The 23,807-nt window shown below is 56.9% G+C and overlaps 1 protein-coding gene across 5 annotated transcripts in view; it reads left to right on the top strand.

Annotated features, from left to right (window-relative positions):
- The window catches only part of Pde5a (phosphodiesterase 5A), a 95,448-nt gene that overhangs the window by 35,665 nt on the left and 35,976 nt on the right, over window positions 1–23,807 (top strand). For all 5 annotated transcript variants that reach the window (XM_047566450.1, XM_047566453.1, XM_047566451.1 and 2 more), the window contains exons 7-11: window positions 1,842–1,906; window positions 9,462–9,570; window positions 10,402–10,489; window positions 16,674–16,849; window positions 17,999–18,058. In XM_047566450.1, coding sequence (XP_047422406.1) covers window positions 1,842–1,906; window positions 9,462–9,570; window positions 10,402–10,489; window positions 16,674–16,849; window positions 17,999–18,058 — 498 coding nt within the window. The remainder of the gene's footprint in view (window positions 1–1,841; window positions 1,907–9,461; window positions 9,571–10,401; window positions 10,490–16,673; window positions 16,850–17,998; window positions 18,059–23,807) is intronic.

The raw sequence follows: 23,807 nt of genomic DNA, 5'->3' as shown, positions 1-23,807 counted from the left end.
GCATGGTCACCATGGCTATGGCTACACTGTACCCACTACATAGTCACCATGGCTATGACTACACTGTACCCACTGCATGGTCACCATGGCTATGGCTACACTGTGTCCACTGCATAGTGACCACGGAGATGGCCACCCGCGTCCATGGTGTGAGTGTCCTGGCCATGGGCACGCCGTCTGGAGGGGGAAAGCAGGCCACTGCTGTGTGCTGGTGTTCACGCCTGGCCTGGAGGTGCCTGGGTGCCCTGAGCACGGGAGCCTCATCCGCACGGACCACAGGCCATCTTTCCTGGGAGGTCCGTGCACACCAGAGGCATGCCCAGCTGAGCTGGTACTGTCCGGTGCCTTTCAGGACTTGTGAGTCCTGGCTTGCCCCACTAGCGGGAGGCCCTGGGCAGGCTGCCTCCCCATGGGGCTCACGTGATGAGACTCCTTCACTGGCGCCCTGAGCAGGGTCAGGGCTTGACCCTCTGAGCAGTGTCCACCCTTCTGAGGTCCGCTTCGCCTCCACGGGTGGTGGAGGCCCAGGGCCTACCTAGGGCTGGGGGACAGGCGTGCTCACAGCAGTGCTGGCCACCCATGGGCAGCGGTGGCCTGGAGTTGCCCGCAGCCGGGCCCTGGTGGCTTTCCCTCGTGCAGTTTCTGAGCCTCCTGGACCCATGAGCCATTGCTTCTGCGATGTTTCCTGTCAATGTAATTTGTTTCCTTCTTCCTTTAAGACCAGCTGCTCGTTGCCGGGTTACTGGGAAGAGTGGGGCACTGCCTCTGAGGGTCCGTAGGGCCACCAGTGGTGTCGGGGAGGTGGGATAGGAAGGCGTCCAGTTGGATTGAAGAGGTGTTGAGGCTGCGGGACCCACTGTCCTCTGAGTCCTGTGTGTCTCACGGTGGTGTACTGAGTGACACAGGAGCACAGCAGGTGAAAATTCACTGCACTAAGAAGAAGTCAGCATTTTCATAGTTTTCAGTGGGTCATAAGATCCTTGACGTGGAGGTGATGGCAAGATGGTGGCTAGCCTTTAAAGTTCAGGTCAGAATCCATTAATGCTGTATGTCGAGGTTTTGCTTTGTGGCCTCCTCTGTGGCATTTAATTTTTGGAGGTTATTCACAAAGCACTTATTTTTAGACAACTTAAATATCACTTTAGTTAATATTCGGTGCAGCTTCTGCCGGGTAACACCCGTCATGCTAGCAACTGGTTTGGGTCAGTGGTACCTTGGACTACAGCTTAAAAATAAGCCCATTTCACTTAATTTTTTGCAACTTAGGTTGTTGGGTTTACAAAAGGAATTAGGTGGCTTGTTGGTTCATTTCTGTTTATTTGAACATGAAAGTATTTCAACATGAGCAGAAATAGAATCATAAGCCTCTCCAGACGTCCACTTCTCAGATCACTGTCTGTGCTTCCGGTTCTTCCTCCTCCAGCTGTCACCAGGGACGGGTGCAGAGGTGCACCTTGCATTTTAGGGTGGTTTCAGAAGGGCTCTGTTATGAGGCTTGGTGTCATTTGATTGAGGATGAACTCGTACTGCGCCACCCTGTGGCACTCTTGCCTGGTTTAGCAGCAGCCGTCAGTGCACTCTGCCGAGTGCAGACTGCAGGGTTTTGAACAAGCGCAGAGCCGTCGTGACGCTGATACACCCTAACACCTGGTGGACAGCCGTGGACCAGCCGGGGCTCTGGGGCTCTCTCACAAGTGAAAGCCAGACGGGACGTGAACAGAGGGAGCTGCCTGAGAGCTTCTGAGTGAGCCTGAGCCCGCTGGTCCCGGGACAGCGTGCCTGGAGGTGCTGAGCCGCTGGTGAGCCCGGCCAAGTCTCAGCCTGCTGTCCCTCTGTTCCAGGAGTCCTTCTCCAGCGTGTTCCACATGGAGTGTGAAGAAGGAGGCTCGTCAGACACCCTAACAAGGTAAAGTGACCCACCGCCCGTCTCTCTCTTCACAGGTATCTTGAACTGGCTAAATGGCTACTTGGTTGCCAGCCTGGTTTAAGATAAGTAGGTGTCAGGCTTCTCCCCACTGACAGTGTTGTCAGGACACTGGACTTGATGTTGGACTCCCAGATTTTCCCTGGCACTGGCCTGAGGACTTCTTCATAGTGACCCGGGAGTTCAGGGGGGCTCGGTGTGGCTCGGAGTAGAGCAACTGTGCACGAGCTCATCAGGACCCAGGAGTACTGTGTCTTGAGCACCTTTGCTTGTTGCCTGTTTGCCCTCTCTGGGGACCTCATAGATTTCTGCTCTGATTCGGATCTAGCAGTAGGAGGCCTCGGGCCTGGACAGATCGGCTCTCCACTGCCCTTCAGTTCTTTTCCGTGTTTCTCGTTGTTTTCAAATCTGTGTTCATTTCTTAGTTGTTGACTTGTTCAGAGCAACGTGAGGTTTTTATGGGGTGGAGGACACAGATGCCATTGTCCTCTGAAGAACTCGGAGCAGATTCAGGGTAAACGGCCAGTCGTGCCTGGCCCAGTGGTTTCCTCGCCCGCAGCCAAGCCCTCCCTGTTCTCCTAGGTGGAAAGACGCTCAGGACTGCACACCTGCAGGAGCACCTGGGAACAGTGGTGCTGCTCCTCACGGCCTCCGTCCCTCGCCGCGCTGTCTCCTCTCAAGGCCTCCTGCGGAAGCAGAGGCTGCTCTGACTTTCTCTGATGTTAAGGTTCCGGGTTTTCTCAGACTTGTCCCTGCAGTGGGTGGGGTGGCCGCTAGTCCAGGGTCGGTGCTGAGCTCCTCGGCCGCGTGACTTGGAAGCCACTCCCCGCAAACCAGGCAGTGCGCCCTCTGTAAGCACGTGCTGTCCTCGAATAGAGTGGGGAGGTGCCCTGCTGGGGACCCAGAGCCGCACAGGGCTTCCCACAGAGGTCCCCGGTCAGAGGAGCCCACCGTCAGAGGAGCCCACGAGGGCGCAGCTGGAGACCCGCACGCGGTCTGGACCCTGGGTGTCCTGATGAAGGAGGTTAGCCATGGGTGGGAGCTCGGCTCCGGAGTTCCTGCAGCTGTGTCCAGGGGCAGCGCCGGGGGCTGCAGCTCACTGTAAATGGCTGGGCCAGCCGCAGACGAGTACATGAGACTGGCTACGTGAGCAAACGCAGCTCCGTACAGGCATGGACGGGTGTAGACGGAGCGAGTGTGGCCAGAGATGAGCGCCCTCGACCGTGGGGTCACTTCATTCCATTTTTGACTTTTCTGTACATTTCAAAATGATTCATCTAAAAGATGTGGAGAAAATGTTTTTAATAAAAGGTGAAAAACAGCGTGAAGCCTCCAGATCATTCAGAGCAGACATCCGAGTTCACAGTGGCATGAAGGAAGCAGACCCGGGGCACTGCCCTTGGGCCGCGGGGGCTGCGGAGCCCCGGCTGCGCCTGCCTTTGTCCAGGCCTGCCCTCCCTGCTCCCCTGGCCAGCGCAGGGTCATAGCCATGACATGGACTCACTGGCTGTTAAGTGGCTGCACTTAAGTCAAACCACCGTTCTGGACATGGATCTAGCAGCATGGCACCTGAGAGGTCTTCCCTTCCTTTCAAGGAATATGGGGTTGACACACACTGGAAGGTGACTGGGGAGCCCCAGGACCTCTGGCTCTGAGGGGCACCTGACCCAGCCGGATGTGGTGGGGGATCAGGGTGGCCAGAGGCTGAGCTGCTGCCCTGGGGCCTAGATCCAGGGGTCATAGTTCACATGAGCTGGTCCTTGCCACCCTCTGTCCTGCTGTCCTACCTCCCTCTGTCCTGCTGTCCTTACCTCCCTCTGTCCTGCTGTCCTTACCTCCCTCTGTCCTGCTGTCCCTTACCTCCCTCTGTCCTGCTGTCCCTTGCCTCCCTCTGTCCACCTATCCCTTGCCTCCCTCTGTCCACCTATCCCTTGCCTCCCTCTGTCCTGCTGTCCCTTGCTTCCCTCTGTCCTTACCTCCCTCTGTCCTGCTGTCCTTACCTCCCTCTGTCCTGCTGTCCTTACCTCCCTCTGTCCTGCTGTCCTTACCTCCCTCTGTCCTGCTGTCCCTTGCTTCCCTCTGTCCTGCTGTCCTTACCTCCCTCTGTCCTGCTGTCCCTTACCTCCCTCTGTCCTCCTGTCCCTTGCCTCCCTCTGTCCTCCTGTCCCTTGCCTCCCTCTGTCCTGCTGTCCTTACCTCCCTCTGTCCTCCTGTCCCTTGCTGCCCTCTGGCCCGCTGGCAGTGAGCTGATGCCTGCGTCCACCCAGGCCTGTCCTTCCTGTGCCCTGTGTTGGCATGTGTTTGCACGTGTGGCGCGTCTTGCTTGGTCCTGGGTCATTTTGTGCGTGTGAGGTGCTCCCGTCCGCTGGGTGGTGGCCTCTCAGGTGCTGCCTGGTCAGCGAGTGGCCGCTCTCAGGAGGATCCGCATCTTAGCAGGAATGCTGATACGTCACCTTGCTTTCAGGAATCTAAAGCGTCCTGGATGGTGCTGTAGAAATACTTCGGCAAGTTGCTGTGACTGTGGGGAGTGGACTGTCTTGCTTTTTGACCAGAGTGAGCTGCGGGTGGTTTATGTAAATGTGAGCGTATTGATCGGCGCACACGTTCGCCTTTGTCTCCACAGGACTTAGAAGTTGAGTGGCGAGACAGCTACATCTGCCCGTGGTTTCCATGCAGCGGCGCAGTCCGCGTCACTGCCTTTTGTGTCTCAGCATTTCCATCTGCTCCCAGATCCAGCAGGTCCTCTGGTGTCTGGAGGTGACCCAGCAGCCCCGCGACCTGGGGTCACAGTGCCCTCTGCTGGTGCATATGCGTTCTCAGTCCATGGCCTGTGCCTCCTCCCAGGAAGCCCGCCCAACTGGTCAGCGGGAGGGGCCTGCCGGTGATTTCAGTCGCTCCAGGACGGTTGGGCGTGCAGAGTTTGTACAGAGCACAGAGGGTCAGATGGTGACCTGAAAGGACCAATCTTAACCGGCGTGTTCACTGATTTTACAGCAGTAAAAATCATTCGATGCAAATGGCTACGTCTGCTAAGTATTTTAAAGGTAGCTTTTATTCTAATGCTGCCATAAAAACCCATTAGTCATGCAGTAAAAATTTGTTTGACGTTAATTTTTAGTAAAATCTAGGTATCAGGGTGAATGGCGTGAAAACTGACTTGAACGTAGCATTCTGTGGCTTCGGCATTTCGAAATAGAGGCTGAGCAGTGGCACTCGCTCATCTCTGAGTCTGGGTTCATGTCCGACTTGCTCACCCACAGAACCAATGCCCTCAGTCAGCCCTGGGTGAGGCGCAGGGTGGAAGCTGGCCATCTCAGGCTACCGGTGGACGAGCCAGGCTCTTGGGGTTTGTGACTTCATACATGGAAGATGGTTGCCAGCGTCAGGTGGAGAGCCAGCAGGTTTTCTGGGTGCGCACTGCACATCGGAGTTAGATCCCCATTGTCAGCGTGAAGCACAGTGGGCCCTGGGGGTGGGGCCGGGAATCCCCACGGGGGTACTGGCAGTTGCTCCAGGCGGGGCTTGCCTCCGAGCTGCGGCTGAGGACCAGCCACTGGAGGGACACAGGCAGTGCCATGGGTGGCCCTGGCTCTGAGCAGCAGTGTGTGCCATCCTGCATGCCAGCAGGCTCTGTGGTCTTCGTGAGTGCACGGGCCGTCCCGAAGCACCACACGTGGACTGTCCTTCAGCACCTCCTGAGTGCACGGGCCGTCCTGAAGCACCACACCTGGACTGTCCTTCAGCACCTCCTGAGGGCACGGGCCGTCCTGAAGCACCTCACCTGGACTGTCCTTCAGCACCTCCTGAGTGCACGAGCTGTTCCGAAGCACCACACGTGGACTGTCCTTCAGCACCTCCTGAGGGCACGGGCTGTCCCAAAGCACCACACGTGGACTGTCCTTCAGCACCTCCTGAGGGCACGGGCTGTCCCGAAGCACCACACGTGGACTGTCCTTCAGCACCTCCTGAGTGCACGGGCTGTCCTGAAGCACCACACGTGGACTGTTCTTCGGGCACCCCCTGGGAGGAGACACCAGTTGATGCTTGTTACCAACGATTGTATTAGAAAACATGATTATGGTTAAATAAGGACTATGACTTTGAAAAGTAGTAAAAGGGTTTTCAGTACTTACAAACGTGGACAGAGAAGAGGGAATAAATTCAGCTGACCTCTGTAAGTTCAAGTCCCTTCGTGGAGACAGGACTTCATGCAAACCGTACCCTCCCAAAGCTGCAGCTTCCCCCTGGTGCTGGCAGAACGGTGGGAAGGACTGAGTGAGCCCCGCGTGGCTTCACAGCATGGAGGTGCTGATCCTCCCCAGCACCCGGTCCTGACCATCTACCCAAGAATCCCCTGGAGCCTTTCTCTGTGTCTCCTGTGCGCGCGAGACCATTGGTGCCTGAGTCAGCCCAGGCTCCCAAGAAGCAGATGCCAGGACTGGCCCAGATGTGCAGAAGTGAACAGGAGGCCTGAGAGAGTAGGCGGGGCTGGGGGCCAGGATGCCGGTCAGGCCAGGCACCGGGGCCACACCTGGATCCCAGACTCGGGTGCTGAGGCAGGAGGACAGCAAGTCCCAGGCCAGCCTCAGCAATTTGGCAAGACCCTGTCTCAAGTTTAAAACGTAGGAAGATGGAGATGTGGCTCATGGTAGCGCACCCGGGTTCAATCCTGAGCACCAAATTATGTAAATAAGTCTGACGCTGACTGTGGGAGAGGGGAGAGCGGGGAGGCACTGTGAGTGTGGAGACCCCAGCAGGAGCTGGGAGGTTCCCAGGCTGCTTCCCAGTGGTGGGGTCCTGGTCCTACCCTGTAGCTCAGTCTGCAGGAGCAGCCCTGGGTGTGGCCCCAGGGCAGAGCCCGGACGTGGTGGGCGTGCTCCGAGAGGCTCCTCCTCAGGGCCCTGAGTGCCTGGTAATCGCCAGGGCGCAGTCCGCGTTGGTGCTTGCCCTATCTGCGTCTCCCGCCCCGTCCGGCCTGGCATCTGCAGGCTGCAGCCGCCACTCGCCCCGCCAGCCGCTGCTGCTCAGTGTGCCCTCTGGCGGAGCCGGCACCAGCACTGCAAGGTCACGCGCTCTCCTGGGTCAGTCTCGACCAGCCGTGCGGGGCTGTCCCTCTCCTGGCCTCCCCCAGGTGCTCTGGCCATCTCCCCCTCATCTGTGGGGTCGCTTTGTTACGAGCTGCCTGAGCTAGGAGGGTTGAGTCATGAAGTCCAGGTGAGGCACCGTGTCCTCTTTCCTGGGAGAGCCAGTGGGCACTCGCAAGGCCCAGGGCCCCGGGCACCTCTAGCTGCTGCCTGGCATCTCTGGCCTGCAGCCTTGCCTGAGGGATTAAGGGGCAGCCGCAGCCATCCTGTCCATGTTCTCAGCAGCAGACGAAGGACGGGGCAGGGTCGGAGGCCACCTCACTGCCTCTTACGGGACTGCTGCTACCGATGGCACTCAGGCCCTGGCGACACCGACCCACGGGGCGCTCACTGTAGTTGGGAAAGGAGGAGAGTTTCCAAGGACAGCAGCACTCTGCTCTTAAGACCCAGACAGAAGGACGCCTGGAGCTCCTGCAGGCTCGGGAGCCCTGGTGGCCACGCTGGCTGCTCAGCCTGTCCCCTGTCTCTCCCACGGAGCACACAGGCTTCTCAGAGTGGGTCAGACCAAATCCACTGAGTGAGGATCTGGGAATTATCAGCGTTTCTTACAGAGCCCAGGGTGAACTTGGTGTTGTGTAGTGTTAATAAACATTTTCCACTGAAGTGACCACTGCAGCGTCTCCTGGCTCCCGAGTCACTATGGCGATGACACAGTAGTATCAGTTACTGCAACTCGTATCTGCTTACAAGAGATGTGTGCAAGGGTTTCTTGCTTCTCCAGTGTACTTTCTCCTGGTGGCCACCTTTATTCTTTTTCTTTTCTTTCTTCTTCTTCTTCTCTTTTTTGCAGGGCGGGGGGTGGTGGTGGCTGGGGATTGAACCCAGGGGTGCTAAATCACTGAGTTGCACCCCCAGCCCTTTTAGTGTTTTATTTTGAGACAACTTAGGTCTCCCTAAGTTGCTGAGGCCAGCCTTGCATTTGGGATCCTCCTGCCTCGGCCTCTGAAGTAGCTGGGATCACAGGTGTGGCCACCACACCTGGCTTGCCTTTGCATCTGATCTTTGGCTGCTTCTCGTCACCTTTTCCCTAGGGCCTTGCTGTAAAGTGGTGGTGGTCTCACACACTGCTTCTGGCCCTCAGCCTGCACTCAGGAACTTTTCTTGAGCATTTGCCATGTGTGGCAAATGGGAAGCAGAGTCAGGAGTACTTCTGCAGAGGGGGCCCTGGTCACTCCCCTTCCCAGGTGCAACCTGTCCCTAGCAGCAGCCGTCTGGTGTGCATCTGCTCCAGGTCCACTGTCCTTCCGTTTTCCTTCTTTCACTGACACCGGTCCTGGTCCTGGCTGGTCTGAGCACTAGGTTTGAGCTGGAGTCAGAGCAGGGGAGGGAAGGCTAACGCACCTGGGCCAGGAGAGAGGCCAGCAACTGGGAAGCCCTGCAGAGGAGCCACCAGGGCTCCGGGACACAGTGACACTGTCCCAGGGGCAGCTGGTGGGCCGGGTGTGGAGGACAGAGAGGCCGACTAGAGCTGGGAGGATGGGGGCGAGAGGCCTTCCTCCCGTCCTGGACTGTGGCGTATGCACATCCCTCCTGCTAGGACCCGTGTGCAGCTGTGAGGCCACAGGGCGACGGGCAGGTCCTGAGGCCAGGGATCCGTTTCCACAGCCCCAGCCTCCTCCAGAACACTGCCGTTGTCTGAAGACAGTGTTTCTGTCTGTCCCTCCCAGCACTTGCAGGTCCCTTTGCATCGCCCCATTGGGTGAGTCTTTGTGGTCAACCTGTTCAGCAAGAGACTGGAAAACACCAGTGGAAATATCTATGTTAAAAAAAAATTTGAAGAAGATGATTTTTAAATTTCAACGAAGGTCACAAAGACCTCAAAGCATAAAAAGAAGAAGAGAGAGAGAGGTTGAGGCGAGGGGAGGTCCTGGGAAGGGGCAGGAGGGGACAGCCTGGAGAGGTGTTCCCAGGCGTCCCCGTGGCCCTGCTGGGGTGCCACTTGTGAGGCGGGTAACTGGGGAGGTGGGAGCACCAGGCCTTGGTCCTGTGGAAACCCAGCCGTGATCACCGCATTTACAGTGGTCCTCGCCCGTCCCCAGCACTCAGAGGTAGTGATCGCATCCTGGGGGAGCCGGCCAGATACACAGGGCGTGCACACCCTGCACTCCCGCCCGAAGGCAGTCTGGGACGCGTCTGGGGCTGCCCACCACGGGGGCCTCCAGCTCGGCCCTGGCTCCGGGCGCTCTGCGGGGTGGAGTGAGCCCTCCAGGTGTCCCAGTGTCCCGGTGCACACAGGTGTCACAGCAGCCTGCCACTCGAGCTTCCCAGACCTTAGATCCCAGTGGGGGCGAGGCTGCCTGATCTGAGGGTGCAGCTCTTGCCCGGTGGGCGCGCTGCTGTGGTCCCCCAGCTCTGGGTGGAAGGAGGAGGCGCTCACGCCTGCCTTTCCACAGGGAGCGCGATGCCGGCAAAATCAACTACATGTACGCTCAGTATGTCAAGAACACCATGGAGCCACTTAATGTCCCCGACGTCACCAAGGACCACAGGCTGCCCTGGACGGTGAGTACTGCTGTCGACTCAGGCTGGCCTGCTGCCGGTCGGCCTGGCGGCTCCTCCGGAGACCCTGCAGCCACGTTGCGAGGGCGGGTGGCGCGGACCAGGCGTCTGTCGAGGCCGGGCTGCCTCTGCGTGCTCGTTGTTACAACACGTACAGTCGGTTGCTAGAGAGCAGGCCTGAAGCCGTCCCTCAGACCTGTGGCCTCCTGGGAGCATGGCTGGAGGTCTCCATTTCCACACGCAAACACGAAGCCCCTCTGGTTCCCAGTCCTGCAGTCGGTGGCCCACCCTGGTGAGCCGCCCTGTGTGGACGCAGATCTCTGTGGACAGGAAAGCAGAGACCTTGTCTCAGACGTTGGTGGCTCTGTGGTCGCGTTTCAGCAGGACCTGTGCTCTGAGGAAGCCGCCTGTGTCCTGTGCTCTTGCCCACCCAGGACACCTGTCAAAGATGGCCACCCAGGCAGCAGGAGCAGGGGAATTGCTAAGCGGGACAGTGGGAGGCAGGCCGTCTGGGGCGGGCAGAGCATGTGGACGCGGCAGGTCTACTGAAACTGAGACGTGAGCCTCACAGTCTCACAGATCTGAGGAAATATTTACTTAAATTGCTGCAAAGTAGTGGGAAAGTTAAAGTAACGGGACACCTTGTACGTGATTGTAGTAAGACCGCCGCTTCATGTGTGATTTCAAGGCAGTCTGCACCTTTCCTGCTCCATGTTTATCTCCAGTTCAGGGATAAGAATGTCGTGGCCTCGAGGGAGCCGTGTGGCTCTGGGGTCCTCGAGCGGGAGGTTGACCTCTTATCGTGTTGGCTGCTTCACTTCTGTTTTTACCTAGAATGAAAACACAGGAAGTGTGAACCAGCGGCGCATTACAAGTTTGCTGTGTACACCTATAAAAAATGGAAAGAAGAATAAAGTCATAGGTAAAGTCTTTCCACTAACCTGTTCTCTGCACCCGCTTTTAAAAAATGTCTTTCCAGCTACTTCTTCATGTAAATTTAAGGAATAAAGTGTCTGAGAAGCTGTAAAAGTTGGAATGATATAAGTATCTTGACATAATTGTGTTGATGAATGCCAACAAGGTATTTATTAGGTATTTTGTTAACCATAATGTGTCTTTGGCCATGCACAGTGGTGCACACCACTTCTAGCTACTTGGAAGGCTGAGGCAGGAGGATTGCAAGTTGAAGGCCAGCCTGTGCAACTTAGCTAGATCCTGTCTCAAACTTCCAAAAATAAAAATAAAGGGCTGTGGTATAGCTCAGTGGCAGAGGTCTACAACTTCAATCCCAGTACAAGAGAAAAAATTCATTTTTGTAATTATTATAATTCAGTTTCATCAGAATTGTTTAAAAGCAATGTGTTGAAAGTTAGTAGTCCAAGCGAGAGAGAAAGCAAGTTGAATGTGTGTGTTTTAATCCTGCTTCTTAGTCTTGATTTTTTGAATGTGTAGTTTAGATTATAGGTTGTATTCATTTATTCATTCAGTAGATATATAACAGCTATAGGCTGTTCTAGCACTCAGAATAGCTCAGTGAGCAGAGCAGAAATCCCTGCCCTGGGGACCCTGCGTGCACATGCAGAGGTTATAGGAAAACCTGGACCTCAGGATGGTGGGAGGCGCATGCCCAAAAGTGGCCCTGTGAAGCCTCCTGGTATTTCCCTGGTATTTTAGGTCATATTCAGTGTAGGGCAGAAGGCATGTGATTCTATATGCCAGTCATCATGACTGACTTGGTGAGAAGTCTCCCTCAAGGACCTGGAGGCAAAGGAAGATAAGTGCCTCTTGAAGAGCAAACTTCAGAACCGAAACCCTAACTGGAGCAACACTTAGTAAATTCGCCCGGGAAAGCGCCACTCGTTTGGGTGCAAGACTCGCCTGGGATGTGACTAGAGCAGAGCATCTGCAGAAGGAGGGGTCAGAGGCACCACTGATGAAAGCAGGAGGAGGCCAGCAGCAGAAGTGCCGCTCCAGTGTCGCGGCAGCAGGGCTCTAAGCCCCGCCCTTCCGCGGCCCCGCCCCCGCAGGGCTCTAAGCCCCGCCCTTCCGCGGCCCCGCCCCCGCAGGGCTCTAAGCCCTGCCCCCCCCCCCCCCCCGCAGGCTCTAAGCCCCGGCCTTCCGCGGCTCCGCCCCCGCAGGGCTCCTAAGTCCCGCCCTTCCGCGGCCCCGCCCTTCCGCGTCGCCCCACTCCCGCGCCCCCTTGGTGGAGTGGGAGTGGGCAGGGCAGACAGTGGCCTCCTCAGCTCCAGCCCCTGGGCTGGTCTGCCTCCCTGTAGTGCCTGCTGCCACGGAACATGCCCGTCGGGGGTGCACTGGAGAGAACGCAGCCTCATGTGCCCTCCACCTGCTGGCATTCTGAAAGTCACTTCCTGAGCCCGTGGACTGGACCTGGCGAGGCTGGGAACGACCTTTCTTTGTCGTGCACAGAGACGATGATGGTTTCATAAATCAGTCCTGTCCACTCATCATTGTCGTTCCACACAGGGCGGACGTGTCATCAGCATGCCAGTCTGGCATCTAGGCCAGGGTGGAAGCCCGTCCCTCTTAACTTGGCATGTTCCCAGCCTGCTGGACGCTGCCACCAATGCCTGAGGGTCTGTTTGGTCAGCTGCTCAGTTGCCATGCTCAGAATCCAGCAGGCAACTAACACCCACCAGACCCCCAGCACAGCAGGTTCAAGAAGACCGCAAGTCCTCTGGAGGGACGAGGGAGGAGGCCTCCAGAGGGACACCAGGGCAGGGTAACACGGTCAACCGCCAGGCAGAGAGGAAGGCTGGTCATGTTGTGCCTCCCTTCTAGAGACCCGTCTCCTGTGAGTGGGGAGGTTCGCTGGAAGCTGCCTTTGACCTTGGAAGATGGGCGATGGAACCCCTGGAGAAGCATTGCTCCCTAGGAGTTGCCAGAGGGGAGACAGGTGCCTGCTGCCCCAGCCACCCCTTCACTCTGCCCAGCGGGGCCTGGATAGGCACTGGCTGGGAGCTGCAGGGCCCCAGAGGACCCGCAGCAGGCCGCCCCGCACCCTTTCCCTGCAGTGGTCCTGGGTGGCCCCTGCGGAGGGAACTCAGTGACTTCTAGGTCTCTGCAAAGAACTCACATCTGAGATCTGCCCATGTTTAGACAGATGAGCACAGTGGTTTTAGAAGGCAGTGGAGTGTTCTCTCAGGCACACATGGCTTGTCAGTCTGCTTGGTGACAGAGCCAAGAGTGAGCAGGCCTGGCATGCAGAGGGAAGAGTCCCCGTACACAGAAAGCGAGAAATCCTCTCCATGGTGGGTGTGGAGGCAGGAGGGGTGCTCGGTTGACCCCGAGTGTGAGAGAGCTTCCTGCTGTTCTATAAACTGAGGAGAGGGGTGAAGATGGGAGTCTGGTGGCACCAGTGGGTCTGACGTTCAGCGTCCTGGGTGACTCAGGGCCCGTGGAGCTGCTGCAGAAGGCAGAGCACACAGAAGAGGTCCAAAAGTGAGCGTCAAGCGGCCACACGGCCATGGCGTGGCAAGAGAGCGGGGACCTGCATCCGTCTCCGGGTGTGCCACTGAGGTGGCTGCCACCTCCTCCCCTCAGGACAGCAAGGTGCTGCGCAACCTTTCCTACTGCGTCTGACAGGCGCTGACTGCCAAGACTGCACAGGAGGCTGCACCCACAGTGAGCCTCGTTACGGGTCATCGCGGCCACCTTAGCGAAAGTGCACCCGCAGTGTCACGTGGCCGCCTCACGCAGGCCGACTCCGGGGTCAGCGGCCATGTGTGTTGGCCTGTGGGGCTGCCCCAGCCCTGCCCTTTGCCACACTGTGGAGGATGCCTTGCTTAGCCAGCCCGGGCATGTCACAGAGTGCTCCCGTGGGCCTCGGACGCTGCATCTTCCTGTCTGCTGGGCACTTGGTGTGGGCTTCGGATGGTGACCATTAGGGCGGTGACCTGCTCACCTGCCTTGGCAGCGTCAACAGGCATTCCCGAGTTGCCAGCTGTGAACCACTCCCTCATTTGATTTTCCTATATCCAGTTTTGTCCCTGGTGGTATCACTGCTTATTTGCTGGTGAAACATCCGTCAGCGTTTTCCTGAAGCAAGTAGTATTCAATCCCGGTCGCCTTCCGCAGTGCTGTGGCTGTGTTACCAAAGTCCCCAGTGTCTTCCTGGTTAGAGAATCGTAAATGGTGCCTAGGGACAAGGTCACCAGGAAATGGAGCTGTGGGGGCAGAAGCAGCGGGAAGAAGATAAAACGAAGGTCATGGCCAAAGGCCATAAGATGAGTCTGCACAGGAAAGTAGACATGGGGCTGCAGCTTCCGGAACTGACCAAAGAAACAGAAAACCAAGGAGAACCTCCCTGGGACCTGGGAACGTGGAACAGAGCCGAGCCAGGCACTGAGGAATTCCTGTGGGAGGGAGTGTGGACCATTCCCAGCGCGTTGTACACAGATGGGCAGACACTGAGTCGGGTGGCAGCGTGGACATGACACAAGTAGAACTCGAGGTAATGGCGAAAACCCAGAGTGCTCAGAGAGCAGGAGAAACGGAAGCACCCAGCCGGCCCTTCAGAGACTCCTGGTTAGTATTAGGAATTAAACAGATCTGGTGGGCACAGGGGGCTCTGCACCTGTGTTGCACAGTTTAAATGTGAATTCTTGTCACGCGTCCATCTGACATTAAATGCTGATGACATACGCACACAAAGGAGTCGAGATTCCTGGAAAATGGAGCAGGGGCGTCTCTGGATTGCAGCATGCTTAGGTGGAAGTGTGTGTTGAAGGGTTGCTGCAGGGAAGAGACTCACATGGAACTGGAAACATCTCCCTGATGGCGAAAAGGAAATCAGAAGTGCAAAGCAAGTTATGCCGTTTCAGAAAGTTAATGGTCATTTCAATGTCACATAAAGCTACGCTCAGAGGAAAACGTCTTCTCTGAGTGTCATTGATCAAGGAGCTCTGAAGTCATTGTCACGGCATTCACGGGAAGAAGGCCCAGGGCAGTCCTTCCTCTTTCCTGCCTTTGTGCAGCCTCTCCAAAATGCATAAACGGGAAGAGGGAGAACAGCTTGGAGCTGAAAAGTGGACTTGGGACATGGGAAGAGGTGACCAGAGCTCAGGGCAGCCGGTGACAACCAGGTCTCCTGCCCGGAGGCTGAGGAGAGAAACTGCAGGGAGCAAGGACAGGGGCGAGACCACAGGAGGAGGTGGGGAGGAGATGCAGGAGGACAGAGGGAGAGGCTACAGGATGGGGGAGGGGCAGCAGGCGGACAGGGGGAGGGGCTACAGGACAGGGGGAGGAGCCGTGGAAGGTCCTTCAAACAGAGAGGGGCTGTGAGGCTAGGCAACGCTAGACCCATCAAGGAGCTTAACTGTGTCCACAGCGGCCACTGACAAAGCCACATTCAGAGCTGTTGAAGGTGAAGCTGCCTGAAAGTCGATCCCCTCAAGCAGCAGAAGAGATGAGGCCAAGTGGACCCTCCCAGAGGAGCTAATGTAGCGCTGCGGTGACGTGGCTGTGAAGTGACAGGGGCCGCTGGAGGGCCCTGTCAGGAGCCTAGGGACTGGTGTCAGCAGTTGAAGATGAACAGCATGAATACAGGCCAAGACCAGCCTGTCAGAGGACAATAATGCAAAGATTCCCACTTACAAAGTGTCAAGGAGTGAACTTGGGCAGAATACGTACTGTCTACATTGAAACAAGTGAGTTGCACTAAAGATCTGTAACAAGTGCGATGACTGAAAGTTCAGAACCTGTTCTCTGAGATCCTGACTCTCCCACGTTAGAGTTACAGTGATTTTAACAAGTGCCTTTGTAAGATATTTATCAATATTCACAACATTTCATCCAGAAGATATAAAAGAATCAGAGTTGATGGATGCAGACTTGCCTTATCAAAACTTCAAATGGAGTTGTCAGAGTAACATAATTAGTGTGCTTTACCTGGCAGCAGACACTGCAGGACTCATGGAAGAGGAGAGTGTCTAAGTGCAGACCCCAGTCTGGAGTGTTTAATTGGGCTGCTGTAGGTAACAGAACACATTTCATTGTTTGATGCCATTGGTTGACTGACATTTTATTTATTTCCATGAAAGGGAAAAAAAAATGATTTCAGTTAACTATGAGAAGCCACTGATTGTAAGATAACTTCAAAAATATTAAAATGCAGAGAAAGTGGATGTTTGAAACACAGAGATGTGTATCATCTGAGCACTTCAGACAGGGCCTGTCTATGTTGGAAACTGGTAGAGGTTTTTGTTTTGTTTTGGGGACCAGGGATTGAACCCAGGGGTGCCTGACCACTGAGCAACATCCCCAGCCCTTTTTATATTTTATTTAGAGACGCTGAGGGCCTTGTTAAGTTGCTCAGGCTGGCTCTGAACTTCTGGTGCCTTCCTCAGCCTTCCCAGCCTCTGGGATTACAGACAATGCTACACTCCTGGCTAGAGGTCTAACAATACACTCAGACACAGAGTGAGAACAACAAACCCAGGCAACGTCACCAAGTGTCTCCTGGAGACACCCCAGGCTCAGATTCCCGTGATCAGCTCAGGAAAGACTCCTGACGTTGACGTAGGCTTCCATTCCCACAGGCTTGGCTTTCGAGGCAGGTCAGGACTTGGGAGGTCATGATCTCTTCCACGATGGTCAGATCTGCTGTTCCTGCGTAGATGGTACTTTATTTGCGTTTATCTGCAGTATCAGATGGCATCTGCAAACCTCCCGAATGCTCCAGGGCATCCTGGAGACTGCAGGCTGCCTGTGCAAGGTGCCTGTTTTCGGCACCCTTTCTGTGTGCTGTTGAGTTTAGCTTCTGGTGTCTTGGTGAGAAGGGCCGTCTGTGACCCAGAATTCCAGTGTACATCAGAATCGTTCCCTTGGCAAGTGCTCAAAAATCCAATTAGTTTCTAAAGGACAGATTGTCTTTGGGGACTCGACTGATCTAAATTCCACGCCGAGCTGGAAGGAAATAGCCCTCAGAATTTCTGAACACAGCAGTGTGGTTGGGACTGCATGGAGCAGCCCTTGTGGAAACGGAGCTGCCCCTGCTGGTGGAGGGAGATGCAGGCTTGCTAAGAAAGCAGAGGGCCCCGGGTGGCCCAGGTTGGCCACACCTGACGCGCTGCACTCCCTTCTCACAGGGGTCTGCCAGCTGGTCAACAAGAGGGCCGAGAACACGGGCGAGACCCAGCCGTTCAGCCGCAGCGACGAGCAGTTCCTGGAGGCCTTCGTCATCTTCTGTGGCTTGGGCATCCAGAACACGCAGATGTACGAGGCGGTGGAGAGAGCCATGGCCAAGCAGATGGTCACCCTGGAGGTGGGCCGCAGTGCGCGCCAGGGACACTCAGGCAGAGCCTTCCAGGACCCTTGAGGGCCTGGGCCACCTGTGCTGGACCAACCTGGCTTTTCTGCAGAGGGTCCCTTGATGTGGCCACCAACACAGGGTCTGCCACCCCATGGCCTGTCCCCTGCCCAGAGCTGACCCCGCCCCTCCATAGGGACACTTGTGAAAAGTGTTTAAAAACCCAAACAGCAACACTGCTAGGCACGCCTGAGCATTAGAACGAGGGAAGGGTTGGGGGAAGAAGAGTCTCCCTGTCGGGGTAGAGCCGGGACCCCACGCCTCAGGCTCTGATTCAGCAAGTCTGCGGAGGCGCTGGGGCTGTGGCCTCATCAGAACAGAACCTCAGCACTGTTATTTTAAAAACCGCATTAGACGTTCTAAAGGACACCATTCCCTTGGTGGAAAAGGAGCTAGAAGTCTCGAGGTCAGTAGGGAAGAGTGGGCCTGACTGTCGTGGGGGGACACTTAGTGGGTAGGCGAGAGCCGTGTCCAGGCCCTGGTCCTCCCTCTGGCCAAGACTCTCCGTGGGAGTGCCTGAGCGCGATGTCGGGGCTGCTTTGCTGTCCACTGTGCCCTTGGCCTGATTAGCGAGGTGAGGGACCCTTGCGTCCACATGCGGCTTTGCCCTGTGAGTTCTGCAGCCTCACATCCTCACAGGGCCATCAGAGGGCCATTCGAAAGCCCTGTTCATTGCAAATGTCAACTTTAAAATGTCAGCTTATGCAGTCTTTTTTGCTTAATTTCTGTACAGAAGGGAAAAAAAAAAAAAAAAAAACGAAAATCAGTGATTTTTTTTGTTGTTTTGTTTTGCTTTTTAAAATACCAGTTCAAAATAAATCCTCCCAGTTTAAGCCAGGGGTCACTCTGCAGTGACCCGCACGTGTGGTGGTTGCGTCAGCCAGTCAAGAAGGTTTTCAGGGGTTCTCATGCAGCACAGGAGCGCAGCTCTGGCTTCCGAGGTGAGCTGGGAACCCAGCAGTGGTCTTCGCTCCATGGAGTGGGCAGCCGCTGGGGTCTGGTGCTCCGAGGAGCCGGTTACCTTCCCAGGAGGCCCAGCAGGCCCCAAGTCGACTCCTGTCCTTCCCCTGGTGCGCCTGCTTAACGCTGCCCTCCTCCCCGCAGGTCCTGTCCTATCACGCCTCGGCGGCCGAGGAGGAGACCAGGGAGCTGCAGGCCTTGGCGGTAAGCGCTCCTTCCTTCAGAGCCTGCGACCAGGGCTGCATCCTTGGTCCTACTGGACTGCTCCTTGGACACCGGCCCCTGGAGTGGGGGCCTGGACCTTGACCCTGTGGGGTGGAGGCTTATGACTCGTGACGTGGAGGCAATTCTGACCCCTGAGTGGACGCTTGTGAGGGACTCGTAGGGCCTCAACTCTGACCCCTGAGTGGACGCTTGCACGGGACTTGTAGGGCCTCTACTCTGACCCCCGGGTGGACGCTTGCACGGGACTCGTAGGGCCTCTACTCTGACCCCTGAATGGAAGCTTGCACGGGACTCGTAGGGCCTCTACTCTGACCCTTGAGTGGACGCTTGCACAGGACTCGTAGGGCCTTGACTCTGACCCCCGAGTGGACGCTTGCATGGGACTCATAGGGTCTCGACTCTAACCCCTGGGTGGACGCTTGAGAGGGACTCATAGGGGACTCTGACCCCCAAGTGGACGCTTGCACAGGACTCGTAGGGCCTCAACTCTGACCCCTGAGTGGACGCTTGCACGGGACTTGTAGGGCCTCTACTCTGACCCCCAGGTGGACGCTTGCACGGGACTCGTAGGGCCTCTACTCTGACCCCTGAATGGAAGCTTGCACGGGACTCGTAGGGCCTCGACTCTGACCCCTGGGTGGACGCTTGCGAGGGACTTGCAGAGCCTCGACTCTGACCCCTGAATGGAAGCTTGCACGGGACTCGTAGGGCCTCTACTCTGACCCTTGAGTGGACACTTGCACAGGACTCGTAGGGCCTTGACTCTGACCCCCGAGTGGACGCTTGCATGGGACTCATAGGGTCTCGACTCTAACCCCTGGGTGGACGCTTGAGAGGGACTCATAGGGGACTCTGACCCCCAAGTGGACGCTTGCACAGGACTCGTAGGGCCTCTACTCTGACCCCTGAATGGAAGCTTGCACGGGACTCGTAGGGCCTCTACTCTGACCCCTGAATGGAAGCTTGCACAGGACTCGTAGGGCCTCGACTCTGACCCCTGAGTGGACGCTTGTGAGGGACTCGCAGAGCCTCGACTCTGACCCCTGAGTGGAAGCTTACACGGGACTCATAGAGCCTCAACTCTGACCCCTGGGTGGAAGGTTTCGTGGGACTCATAGGGCCTCTACTCTGACCCCTGGGTGGACGCTTGCACGGGACTCGTAGAGCCTCAACTCTGACCCCTGAGTGGACGCTTGCACGGGACTCGCAGGGCCTGGACTCTGACCCCCGGGTGGACGCTTGCACGGGACTCGCAGGGCCTGGACTCTGACCCCCGGGTGGACGCTTGCACGGGACTCGCAGGGCCTGGACTCTGACCCCCGGGTGGCGCTTGCACGGGACTCGTAGGGCCTCGACTCTGACCCCCGGGTGGACGCTTGCATGGGACTCATAGGGTCTCGACTCTAACCCCTGGGTGGACGCTTGAGAGGGACTCATAGGGGACTCTGACCCCCAAGTGGACGCTTGCACAGGACTCGTAGGGCCTCTACTCTGACCCCTGAATGGAAGCTTGCACGGGACTCGTAGGGCCTCTACTCTGACCCCTGAATGGAAGCTTGCACAGGACTCGTAGGGCCTCGACTCTGACCCCTGAGTGGACGCTTGTGAGGGACTCGCAGAGCCTCGACTCTGACCCCTGAGTGGAAGCTTACACGGGACTCATAGAGCCTCAACTCTGACCCCTGGGTGGAAGGTTTCGTGGGACTCATAGGGCCTCTACTCTGACCCCTGGGTGGACGCTTGCACGGGACTCGTAGAGCCTCAACTCTGACCCCTGAGTGGACGCTTGCACGGGACTCGCAGGGCCTGGACTCTGACCCCCGGGTGGACGCTTGCACGGGACTCGCAGGGCCTGGACTCTGACCCCCGGGTGGACGCTTGCACGGGACTCGCAGGGCCTGGACTCTGACCCCCGGGTGGACGCTTGCACGGGACTCGTAGGGCCTCGACTCTGACCCCCGGGTGGACGCTTGCATGGGACTCATAGGGTCTCGACTCTAACCCCTGGGTGGACGCTTGAGAGGGACTCATAGGGGACTCTGACCCCCAAGTGGACGCTTGCACAGGACTCGTAGGGCCTCTACTCTGACCCCTGAATGGAAGCTTGCACGGGACTCGTAGGACCTCTACTCTGACCCCTGAATGGAAGCTTGCACAGGACTCGTAGGGCCTCGACTCTGACCCCTGAGTGGACGCTTGTGAGGGACTCGCAGAGCCTCGACTCTGACCCCTGAGTGGAAGCTTACACGGGACTCATAGAGCCTCAACTCTGACCCCTGGGTGGAAGGTTTCGTGGGACTCATAGGGCCTCTACTCTGACCCCTGGGTGGACGCTTGCACGGGACTCGTAGAGCCTCAACTCTGACCCCTGAGTGGACGCTTGCACGGGACTCGCAGGGCCTGGACTCTGACCCCCGGGTGGACGCTTGCACGGGACTCGCAGGGCCTGGACTCTGACCCCCGGGTGGACGCTTGCACGGGACTCGCAGGGCCTGGACTCTGACCCCTGAGTGGACGCTTGCACGGGACTCGCAGGGCCTCGATTCTGACCCCTGAGTGGAAGCTTGCAAGGAACTCGTAGGGCCTCTCCTCTGACCCCTGAGTGGAAGCTTGCACAGGACTCGTAGGGCCTCGACTCTGACCCCTGAGTGGACGCTTGTGAGGGACTCGCAGAGCCTCGACTCTGACCCCTGAGTGGAAGCTTACACGGGACTCATAGAGCCTCAACTCTGACCCCTGGGTGGAAGGTTTCGTGGGACTCATAGGGCCTCTACTCTGACCCCTGGGTGGACGCTTGCACGGGACTCGTAGAGCCTCAACTCTGACCCCTGGGTGGACGCTTGCATGGGACTCGTAGAGCCTCAACTCTGACCCCTGAGTGGACGCTTGCGAGGGACTCATAGGGCCTCAACTCTGACCCCTGGGTGGAAGGTTGCGTGGGACGTGTGCGGCCTTGACTTTAACCGCTAGGGTGGACGCCTGCGCCAGCCGCGGAAGACACTTGCTTCCTCAGCTCTGCTTGCTTCCCGGGCAGTCACGTGTCACAGAGCAGCCTTAAGGATGAGCTGGCTTTGTGGCACCTGTTACGCTGGGTTCTCCTGCAATTGCTGCCAGCGTACGTCTTGCTTAGGCCAAAGCCAAGTGTAGTCTCCAGTCTCGGGGCGCTGGGCACGGGCAGCCCCGGGGCAGTCAGTGACCGGCACGGTGGCAAGGCTTTCTAGTCTGCCATGGCATCGAGGGCTGCGTGGCTTTAGCGTCTGACCCTGTGGCTGTGCCTGCTGTGTGTGAAGCAGGGCCCACGCTGGCCAGTGCTGCTGAGCCCACCGGGGGGAAGGGGGCGTGGACATGCTCGGGGTCCTCTCGGCACTGCCTGGGTGGGGGCCTGGAACCTGTGCACTCAGGCCTTCTGATGTCCGTGCGGTTGACAGACGGGGAGGTGTGACCAGCCGCCTGGGGAGTGGAGGGAGCGGCTTTTCCGCGTCTATCGTCTCCACAGGCTGAGCCTTCTGCCCGTTTCTCATGGACACTGCACGCTGTGCTGTGAGGGGCCCTGGTGCCTAGGGAAGCGGGAGACTCCTCCCGGGCCACGTAGCGGGGCTCCAGCCCACAGGGCGCAGCGCCCAGTGCTGGGAGGCGGGGGCAGGCGGACTCAGAGGCCTTGGAGCACACCGTGAGTGAGTAGGAGAGAGTCTGGCGGAGCGGGCTTCTCTGGAAGGACAGCCTCCGGGCCTGGCTCTGGGTGGCACGGGCCCTCTATGGAGGGTGCCCCCGATAGCACTGGAGTTAGTGGGCAGTTTTCCACTATTGCGAAGGTGCCGTGGTCTGGAGGATCACTGCCCGGCTGGCTGGGCCACTTGCCTGCTCCTCCAAGGGGCAGCTGTCCACCAGCGCAGGCGCCAGCTAGGACCACCCCTTGGGAGGACACAGCGGGGTGCTTGTCCCAAACTACAGGTTAGTGAAACAGGCCAGGTTCCCTGCCAAGTGGAGTAATTTGTAAAGATAAGGAGGGGGCCCGGGTTGTAGATCAGTGGAGGAGGACTTGCCTCGTACCTGTGAGGCACTGGGCTCCATTCTCAGCACCGCATTAAAAAATGAGTAAATAGGAGAGTGAAATTGTTACCTCGTGTACATACGTGACTGCATGACCGACGTGAACCTACAGTAGGTACAGTCAGAAAAATGAGATTACACTCCATTTATGTATGATCTATCAAAAGTATAAATGCATTCTACTGTCATGTGCAACTAATTAGAACAAATTTTAAAAGTTAATTAAAAACAAATAAAGACTTTTTTAAAAAGGACAATGTTAAAAAAAAAAAAACCACCAGAATACCAAACTTTGCTTTTCATTTTGAAAGTAGTGTAGTCTTTCACAAGAATCTGAAAAACATTTCCTCAATTATGTTTATAATTTTAGCAAGAGAGAAATTACTCTGGAATAGCTGAAAATTGCTGTATTGTGTATTGTTCAAAACCATCTGTTGTTCCATTGGGAAAGTGGATTCTGGCAGCTGCAGCGAGGACCTCGGGGTCACAGCACTTGTAGGGCAAGTCATTCATTGAAACTGGTTGAAATTCAACAACTGGCTTCTACTCTGTCGCTTGACTGAGTGAAGCTCCTTTGCATCCCGACCTCACAGGTGTCTGCCCCCCGCCCACAGAATTGCCAAGATTGCTGTCTCCGTGATGTCGTTGTGGATCTCTCTTTAAAACTTAAAGTGAAAGGCCGTCCAGTGTTTCCTTCACTTTTATTTTTGGTGGAATTTTTTCTCAGGAGAATTAGCGTGTGGAGATATACTACACATTCATGTCCGAGTTCAGAAACGTTCTCGAGTTTGGGTGAAATCATTAGTTGAAAAGGAATTCAGAATCCTTTTTTTTTTTTTTCCCTTGCTGTACTTGAGTTTTTAATCCCGTTTTTAGCCTGCCGTCTCTGGGTGTAGAAGTGGGTGTGATGGAAGTAGGACCTCAAGCCCAGCCTTCTGCTGGCTCTCTTTGAATGACCCTCAGTCGCCAGCGGTTGGAGTGACAGGAGGAACCTGCTGCCCTGCTTTGGTTACTAGAGAGTTAATAGTTAAGACATGGGTATGAGACAACGTGGATTTCTTGTCCAGCTGCCGGACAGCGCGAGGGCCTGACCAGCGCCTGCCTTTCCTGCGCCTGCCCAGCTGAGAAGCAGTGAGGTCAAGCACGCTGGTCGGGCTCCCCCCAGAGCCACACCACTGCACTGCTGCCTGCGCTTCCCTGCGGGGTCTGTAGCCACTGGTGGTGCGTCCAGAGCAGACAGACCAGGGGTCCAGAGAGGTCCGCGCCCAAGAGCAAGAAGGGCAGAAACCGGGCTCTGAGGCAGGGTGTCCAGACAGGGCTGGCCTCCTGACCCTCACCTTCCAAGCCACGTGGCACCAGCCCGTGAGGATCCAGCTGCCTGACAGTGCAGGGGACAGTGTTGAAAAGGACCAGAGTGGCCCAGGTCTCTGGCCACGTCAGTGCTGGTGGGCAGGTCACACTCTTGCCCCTGCTTCAGGAGAACCTCTGTGGGCAGCCAGCCTACCCTGAGAAGCCTAGAGCAGGTGACTTACAAGGAGCTGGCCCCTGCACCGTGGGCCGTGCCACCAACTGATGGGCTACGCTGGCAGTCACAACGGTGACTGGGTCCTTCTGCCTCCGGCTGGGAGGCTCCAGAGCTCCGCTTGGCTGTTGCTGCTTTGATTAGGCACGCTCGCCT

Source organism: Sciurus carolinensis, chromosome 10 (genome assembly GCF_902686445.1).
Source record: "Sciurus carolinensis chromosome 10, mSciCar1.2, whole genome shotgun sequence".
NCBI lineage: Eukaryota > Metazoa > Chordata > Mammalia > Rodentia > Sciuridae > Sciurus > Sciurus carolinensis.
This window is presented reverse-complemented; position numbering and strand designations above follow the sequence as displayed.